Source organism: Oncorhynchus clarkii, chromosome 30 (genome assembly GCF_045791955.1).
Source record: "Oncorhynchus clarkii lewisi isolate Uvic-CL-2024 chromosome 30, UVic_Ocla_1.0, whole genome shotgun sequence".
NCBI lineage: Eukaryota > Metazoa > Chordata > Actinopteri > Salmoniformes > Salmonidae > Oncorhynchus > Oncorhynchus clarkii.
Genome location: NC_092176.1, coordinates 39,809,805 through 39,819,108, shown reverse-complemented (window position 1 = coordinate 39,819,108; position 9,304 = coordinate 39,809,805). Strand labels below are relative to the sequence as shown.

Genomic DNA, 9,304 nt, shown 5'->3' with positions numbered 1-9,304 from the left:
GAATGATCTGATCTCAGACCTGTAATTAAGGATCCCTGTCAGATGAATGATCTGATCTCAGACCTGTAATTAAGGATCCCTGTCAGATGAATGATTTTAGCTAGTAACAGCTCCACAGTAACTGTACATGCTATCGTCAAATACCAACCATAAACAAATCCAATGCATTGTGTTTGTGTTAGAAAGGACCTTTGGCTCAGTATGGTATATTTATCAATAAGAGGACTGTGTTAATAGTAGACTACTGTAGAATAACTGACTGGGTGACAAGCAGGTTCTGTTGAAAGGTTCCCGTTTCCAGTACAGAAGTTTAGGTGTCCTTTTGAAAAAAGGCCAAATGAAAGTGAAAGTGAAATTGAATACAGGCCTAGTTTCCTCCTTATTGAAGGAATGTAGTTTCAGTTCTGGACTTTCACCTCTTACATCTGGTCGGTTTAAATGGGAGAGCAGGTAAATGGTTTGATTTCAAGGAAAGCAGTGGTGTCCTTGTGTGTCAATAAACTTAGTAGTAGAGTAGTACACCTCCAAACTACCTCAAATGTATTAATTAACACATATTTCCTTTGAAGAATCTGATATTGTTCACATTCACTTTTTTTGCAGAACAAAGAATAAACCAGACATGAAAGTTATTTTAGGAAACGCAACAAACAAACCACAGCAATACAGCCAAGAAGGATGGTGGTACAGTGATGAAGACAATATCAGAGATTGAAAGGTTTAAATGACATCAAGTGGTTTCAGTTAAGAGATGGGTAGAACAGAGACCAATAACATGATGACGTTGAAGAATATAAAGCTGTGGTTTAAAACAGGAAGTGGCAATACGGAATTCCAGAGAATCACACAACTTTGTGAGTATGTGTGTTTGTGTGTGTGTGTGTGTGTGTGTGTGTGTGTGTGTGTGTGTGTGTGTGTGTGTGTGTGTGTGTGTGTGTGTGTGGAGTGTGTGTGCGTGTGCGTGTTGTGTGTGTGTGTGTGTGTGTGTGTGTGTGTGTGTGTGTAGTAGAAACTTCAGTAGAAACGGCCTTATTAGTCTGTAATAAGACTTGTTTTGGTATGAACAGAGCTTCTCCTGTCCAGTTAATATCTTTTCCAGCAACGGCGTTGATTCAAAAGGCTAACCACACCACACACTGACAACACACTGATCACACACTGATCACACACTGACCACACACTGACCACACACTGACCACGCACTGACCACACACAAGACCTCAGAAAAAATATTGTAGACCTCCACAAGTCTGGTTCATCCTTGGGAACAATTTCCAAATGCCTGAAGGTATCACGTTCACCTGTACAAACAATAGTATGCAAGTATAAACACCATGGGAATACACAGCCGTCATACCGCTCAGGAAGGAGACGCGTTCTGTCTCCTAGAGATGAACGTACTTTGTTGCGAAAAGTGGAACTCAGTCCCAGAACAACGGCAAAGGGCCTTGTGAAGATGCTGGAGGAAACATTTACAAAAGTATCTATATCCACAGTAAAACGAGTCCTATATCAATATATCCTGAAAGGCCGCTCAACAAGGAAGAAGACACTGCTCCAAAACCACCATTAAAAAGCCAGACTACAGTTTGCAACTGCACATGGGGACAAATATTGTACTTTTTGGAGAAATGTCCTCTGGTCTGTGAAACAAAAATACAACTTTTTGGCAAGAATGTCCATCGTTATGTTTGGAAGAAAAATGGGGAGGCTTGCAAGCTGAAGAACATCATCCCAACCGTGAAGTACGGGGGTGGCAGCATCATGTTGTGTGGGTGCTTTTCTGCAGGACGGACTGGTGCACTTCACAAAATAGATGGCTTCATGAGGATGGAAAATTATGTGGATATATTGAAGCAACCTCTCAAGACATCAGTCAGGAAGTTCAAGCTTGGTCGCAAATGGGTTTTCCAACTGGACAATAACCCCAAGCATACTTAGAAAGTTGTGGCAAAATGGCTTAAGGACAACAAAGTCAGGGTATTGGAGTGGCCATCACATAGTACTGACCTCAATCCCATAAAAAATGTGTGGGCAGAACTGAAAAAGCGTGTGCGAGCAAAGAGGCTTACCAACCTGACTCAGTTACACCAACTCTGTCTGGAGAAATGGGCCAAAATTCACCCAACATTGTGGGAAGCTTGTGGAAGGCTACCTGAAACGTTTGACACAAGTTAATAATATATCTTAATGAGGTTTAGCATTGAGTGAGTGATTTGTCCCAGAAATATTTAGCACCAACCTATTGTTAGTTACCCATTCTAAAACATACGGGAGCTCTATGTTAAGTGTCTCAGTTATTTATTTTACTGTAGCAGCCGACTTGTATACTGTTGAGTCATTAGTGTACATAGACACACAGGCTTTATTCAAGGTCATTGGAAGGTCATTTGTAAAAACAGAAAACAATAGTTGCCCTAGCCGGCTGCCCTGCGGTACACCACACTCAACTGAATTTGCATGAGAGACCATTCCATTATCAATAACCCTCTGTGTTCAATTAGATAGGTAACTCTGGGTTCTATTAGACAGATAACTCTGTGTTCTATTAGATAGGTAACTCTGGGTTCTATTAGATAGCTAGCTCTCAATCCATAATAAACCAGAAGATGCAAATTTTTTCAGCAATAGATTATGATCAATGACATCAAAGGCTGCACTGAAGTCTGTAAGAACTGACACTGGAGTAGAGAAGCAGGTATGGAGAGTTAGCATTTCATTTAGCACAGACATGGAACAGGACAGGAACAGCGTCAGAACACGATGACATACGACAATTAATGCAGAAGAGGGGAACAGAGCTGGTGAACAGACAGATGTAGAGGAGGTCAAGTCCAGGTGAGTGCAATGAATCACTGATGAGCGTGACGAGGGAAGCAGGTGTGAGAAATGATGGTGGCAGGAGTGCGTAGTGCAGGGCAGGGGGGGAGAGCGTAGTTTAGGGCAGGGAGGGAGAGCGTAGTGAAGGGCAGGGAGGGAGAGCGTAGTGCAGGGCAGGGAGGGAGAGCGTAGTGCAGGGCAGGGAGGAAGAGTGTAGTGTTGGGCAGGGAGGGAGAGCGTAGTACAGGGAAGGGAGGGAGTGTGGGAGAAGGCGTGACAAAGTCTTACCATCAATTTATTTCAGCCAATCATCAGTCCTTTGTGTCAGTACCAAGGATGTTGAGTGCCCTTCCCTATAAGCATGTTGAAAGTCTGTTGTTAATTTGTTTTCTGTCAAATAACTTTGTATTTGATCAAATACAATTTTTTTTCAAAAAGTTTGCTAAGCATTTATAAAAGGCTGATTGGTCATCTATTAGAACCATTAAATGGTGCTCTGCTATTCTTGGGTAGCTGAATGACCTTTGACTCCCTCCGTGTCTGATGGCGCACAGCGTCTTCTAGGCTTCAACTGACGATAAGGCAAACAGGAGTCAAAATGTATTCTGCTACCGACCTCAAGCAATTTACCATCAAGGTTGTCGGTACCAGGTGGTTTGTCCTTATTTATAGATAGCAAAAACAAATGTCACATCCTCCACAACTACTTTGTGGAACTCAAATGTTTGTCATACATAAGTTTTCTAGTCTTGTCAACAACAAAGATATTAAAGTAGTTGGTACTATCAAAGGGTTTTTGTTATGAACAAGCCATCTGCCTCAATGAAGGATGGAGCCGAGTTGGCTTTTTCCCTAGAATGTAATTTAAAGTCCTCAAGAGTGTTTTACTGTCATTCTTTATATTAGTTATCTATGTTCAGTAGTAGAGTTTCTTATTTTATTTATTTTAGTTAAGTAATTTCTCAATTGACTCTGTTTGCCAGTCTGCTGTGTTGTCAGACTTATTTGCTATTCCCTTTGCCTCATCCCACTCAGCCATACAGTTTTTCAAATCATCATCCATCTCAAATCAAATCCAATTGTATTTGTCACATGCGTTGAATACAACAGGTGTAGGTATACCTTACCGTGAAATGCTTACTTACAAGCCCTTGACCAAAAATGCAGTTTTAAGAAAACTTTTTCAAGTTTTTCAAGTTTAAAAAAAATCAAATCAGTCAAAAAAGTAACACAATACATCTACATAACAATGAAGAGGTTATATATTGGGGGTACCGGTACCGAGTCAATGTGGAGGCTATATACTGGGGCTACCGGTACCGAGTCAATGTGGAGGCTATATACAGGGGGTACCGGTACCGAGTCAATGTGGAGGCTATATACAGGGGATACCGGTACCGAGTCAATGTGGAGGCTATATACAGGGGGTACCGGTACAGAGTCAATGTGGAGGATATATACAGGGGGTACCGGTACCGAGTCAATGTGGAGGCTATATACAGGGGGTACCGGCACAGAGTCAATGTGGAGGTTATATACAGGGGGTACCAGTACCGAGTCAATGTGGAGGCTATATACAGGGGGTACCGGTACCGAGTCAATGTGGAGGCTATATACAGGGGGTACCGGTCCCGAGTCAATGTGGAGGTTATATACAGGGGGTACCGGTACAGAGTCAATGTGGAGGCTATATACAGGGGGTACCGGTACCGAGTCAATGTGGAGGATATATACAGGGGTACCGGTACCGAGTCAATGTGGAGGCTATATACAGGGGGTACCGGTACCGAGTCAATGTGGAGGATATATACAGGGGCTACAGGTACTGAGTCAATGTGGAGGCTATATACAGGGGGTACCGGTACAGAGTCAATGTGGAGGCTATATACAGGGGGTACCGGTACCGAGTCAATGTGGAGGATATATACAGGGGCTACAGGTACTGAGTCAATGTGGAGGCTATATACAGGGGGTACCGGTACAGAGTCAATGTGGAGGCTATATACAGGGGGTACCGGTACCGAGTCAATGTGGAGGATATATACAGGGGCTACAGGTACTGAGTCAATGTGGAGGCTATATACAGGGAGTACCGGTACAGAGTCAATGTGGAGGCTATATACAGTGGGTACCGGTACAGAGTCAATGTGGAGGCTATATACAGGGGATACCGGTACCGAGTCAATGTGGAGGATATATACAGGGGGTACCGGTACCTTAGTCAATGTGGAGGATATATACAGGGGGTACCGGTACAGAGTCAATGTGGAGGATATATACAGGGGGTACCGGTACCGAGTCAATGTGGAGGTTATATACAGGGGGTACCGGTACCTTAGTCAATGTGGAGGATATATACAGGGGTACCGGTACCGAGTCAATGTGGAGGATATATACAGGGGATACCGGTACCGAGTCAATGTGGAGGATATATACAGGGGGTACCGGTACCTTAGTCAATGTGGAGGATATATACAGGGGGTACCGGTACAGAGTCAATGTGGAGGATATATACAGGGGGTACCGGTACCGAGTCAATGTGGAGGTTATATACAGGGGGTACCGGTACCTTAGTCAATGTGGAGGATATATACAGGGGTACCGGTACCGAGTCAATGTGGAGGCTATATACAGGGGGTACCGGCACAGAGTCAATGTGGAGGATATATACTGGGGGTACCGGTACCGAGTCAATGTGGAGGCTATATACAGGGGGTACCGGTACCGAGTCAATGTGGAGGCTATATACAGGGGGTACCGGTACCGAGTCAATGTGGAGGCTATATACAGGGGGTACCGGTACCGAGTCAATGTGGAGGATATATACAGGGGGTACCGGTATAGAGTCAATGTGGAGGCTATATACAGGGGGTACCGGTACCGAGTCAATGTGGAGGCTATATACATGGGGTACCGGTACCGAGTCAATGTGGAGGATATATACAGGGGGTACCGGTACCGAGTCAATGTGGAGGCTATATACAGGGGGTACCGGTACCGAGTCAATGTGGAGGATATATACAGGGGGTACCGGTACCGAGTCAATGTGGAGGTTATATACAGGGGCTACCGGTACCGAGTCAATGTGGAGGCTATTTACAGGGGGTACCGGTACCGAGTCAATGTGGAGGCTATATACAGGGGGTACCGGCACAGAGTCAATGTGGAGGCTATATACAGGGGGTACCGGTACAGAGTCAATGTGGAGGCTATTTACAGGGGGTACCGGTACCGAGTCAATGTGGAGGCTATATACAGGGGGGAGCCGGTACAGAGTCAATGTGGAGGCTATATACAGGGGGTACCGGTACAGAGTCAATGTGCTGGGGTACAGGATAGTCGAGGTAATTTGTAATGTGACTATGCATTGATAGTAAACAGTGGGTAGGAGCAGTGTAAAAACAATGTAGACAGTCAGGGTGGTCATATTAATAGTTGTTCAGCAGGTTTATGGCTCGGGGGTAGAAGCTGTTAAGGAGCCTTTTGGTCCCAAACTTGGCGCTCCAGTAGCGCTTGCCATGTGGTAGCAGAGAGAACAGTCTATGACTTTGGTGACTGGAGGGATTTGGCAGTTCTAACAGTCAGTTTCTTCATGGGCGCACGACACAATCGTGTCTCGGAGCTCTACGGCTTTGTTTTTGCTCTGACATGCGTTGTCAACTGTGGGAGCTTATATAGACAGGTGTGTGACTTCCCAAATCATGTCCAATCAAATGAATTTACCACAGGTGGACAATCAAGTTGTCGAAATATCTCAAGGATGATCAATGGAAACAGGATGTACCTGAGCTTAATTTCGAGGAAAAGAGGTAAAATAGAGCAAGAAGTAGAGTCAAATGCTTCTTTATTAATTTGATAGAAAACCTGAGAAATACATACATATATTCTTGACATTACATAATAAAAAAGTATATTTACATATTTACATGCTTTTTATTTTTTCCATTGGAAATGCTAGAAATGTCACTCAACTAGTAAGTCATATTGTGTAACAGATGCTGACTTTGTACATTTAAAAACAACTTTCTAAGTACCATTCAACAGTGTAAACATATATTTAGGCAGTCTTCAGGCAGTCTTCAGGCAGTCTTCAGGCAGTCTTCAGGCAGTCTTCAGGCAGTCTTTAGGCAGTCTTTAGGCAGTCTTCAGGCAGTCTTCAGGCAGTCTTCAGGCTGTCTTCAGGCAGTTTTCAGGCAGTCTTCTTTGCATTCCTCCAGCTCTCTCTCTCTATCGAGTTCTCACCTAAACTGGTGTCATTCATTTTACTGCACACTCCTGAAAGGAAAAACAATCATTATCCATATATCATTAATACATATATCATTAGTACATATATCAGTAATACATATATAATGTACATATAGTAAAATACATATTACTGATATAATGCTGATGTTCAGATATAATACTGATTTAGTGATATTGTACTGATATAATACTTATATACTGATATAATACTGATGTTCAGATATAATACTGATATAATGATGTACTGATATAGTACTGATGTAATACTGATGTACAGATATAATACTGATATACTGATATAATACTGATATAATGATATACTGACATAGTACTGATATAATAGTGATGTACTGATATCATATTGAAATACTGATATAATAATGAAATACTGATATAATACTGATGTACTGATATAATATTGAAATACTGATATAGTACTGATGTACTGATATAATATTGAAACACTGATATAGTACTGATGTACTGATATAATATTGAAATACTGATATAGTACTGATGTACTGATATAATATTGAAATACTGATATAGTACTGATGTACTGATATAATATGGAAATACTGATATAATACTGATGTACTGATATAATATTGAAATACTGATATCATACTGATGTACCGATGTAATACTGATGTACTGAGTGTTGCTCTGTTGAGAAAGATGCATATGGATCAGTTAGTGTGTATTGAATCTGTAATGAAGTCTGCATATGTTGTCCTCACCTTTGTTTGTTCATTATTTTCCCAATGGTTTTCTGATATAATACTGGTGTACTGATATAATACTGGTGTACTGATATACTGATGTACTGATATAATACTGGTGTACTGATATACTGATGTACTGATATAATACTGATGTACTGATATAATACTGGTGTACTGATATGTTGTCCTCACCTTTGTTTGTTCATTATTTTCCCAATGGTTTTCTTGGCAAATGGAGCCTCTGGATTCAGACACTTTTTCCCTTCTCCGTTTTTCAGAGTGACACTGAATATACATGGAGAGAGAGACTACTGTTAGAAGTTAGCCTTCACCACTTTCCAACTGAGCATATAGAGAAATAATATTATCCTACTAGCAGGTGTACAAATAAATAGCAACATTTACCATTGTGTCCATCTACTGAGATGGTCACAATATGCACTGATATTAATATGGCACAGACAGACAGACAGACAGACAGACAGACAGACAGACAGACAGACAGATTTCGTACATGATCTCCATGTTCCTGCAGGAGTTGCTGGAGGTGTACACCTCAAGCTTCTCAATGTGAAGAGGTTTAACACGGTTCACCAGTCCATTCAGACACTGGCACCGAGCTTTAGAATGACCCACCTGGCCTGGAGATGACAAGACAAGTTTATGGCAGGTTTGGTTATGGCATTATTGCAGCTAAGAACTAAACTCTTCAGTCAGAAATCAAACCTATTATTTTACTACACTTCTCCCTGGCTTTGCAAGTTGCTTTGTATGCTACAGACTTCTAATAAAGATGTCAACGATATTAGAAATATAATTGAAGATATTTCAGATATGTTACCTTCAACATTGACCAGGAGCAGACAGGCCAGGAAGCTGATGAGGACCGTTGATGTCATCGTGTTGGTCATGGATACTGCTTCTTCAGTTTCTTTTAGAGTCTGGATGGACTGCTCAGTCAAGTGATGGAAGTTGTGAATGGAGGAGAGAAGTGATAGAAGTTGAGAACAGAGGAGAGCTTGGCTTTATACTGTATTTATAATAAGCCCCACCCTTTCTCTGACAGTCATCCAATGAGAAGGGGAGACAGAGAAAGAGAGGGGTTTTCCCTTTCCTCTGTTTCAGCTCCTTTCTCCTTTTCCCTGCTTCTCCTTTCACACAGGATTTCCCATTTCTCAGAAACACTCTCTCTGACAGTGACATTTGAGGAGTGCTTACTTCTACCCCCTCCTTTTTCGAACATTCTGTTAAAAATCGCGCAACTTTTCAGCGTCCTGCTACTCATGCCAGGAATATAGTATATGCATATGATTAGTATGTGTGGATAGAAAACACTCTGAAGTTTCTAAAACTGGTTAAATCACGGCTGTGACTAAAACAGATTGTGTGTTTCATTGAAAAACTGCTCTCTGAAAGCTAAAAATAATTTCCATAAGTCACTTTCATGGGTTGTTAAAAGGGGACAAAATTTAATATCGACCTGCATGCAATTCATACAAATCATTTTCAAT

At 41.8% G+C, this 9,304-nt stretch overlaps 1 protein-coding gene across 1 annotated transcript; it reads right to left on the bottom strand.

Moving 5' to 3' along the window:
* Positions 1 to 6,874: 6,874 nt before the first annotated feature.
* Positions 6,875 to 8,731, bottom strand: LOC139390002 (C-X-C motif chemokine 11-1-like). Its single transcript, XM_071137087.1, has 4 exons — positions 8,635 to 8,731; positions 8,308 to 8,434; positions 7,986 to 8,078; positions 6,875 to 7,095 (listed from the first exon to the last, which is right to left on the bottom strand). Exons 1-4 carry the CDS (start codon positions 8,702 to 8,704, stop codon positions 7,083 to 7,085), a joined length of 303 nt encoding a protein of 100 aa, XP_070993188.1. The 5' UTR covers positions 8,705 to 8,731; the 3' UTR covers positions 6,875 to 7,082.
* Between the last annotated feature and the right edge of the window lie 573 nt (positions 8,732 to 9,304).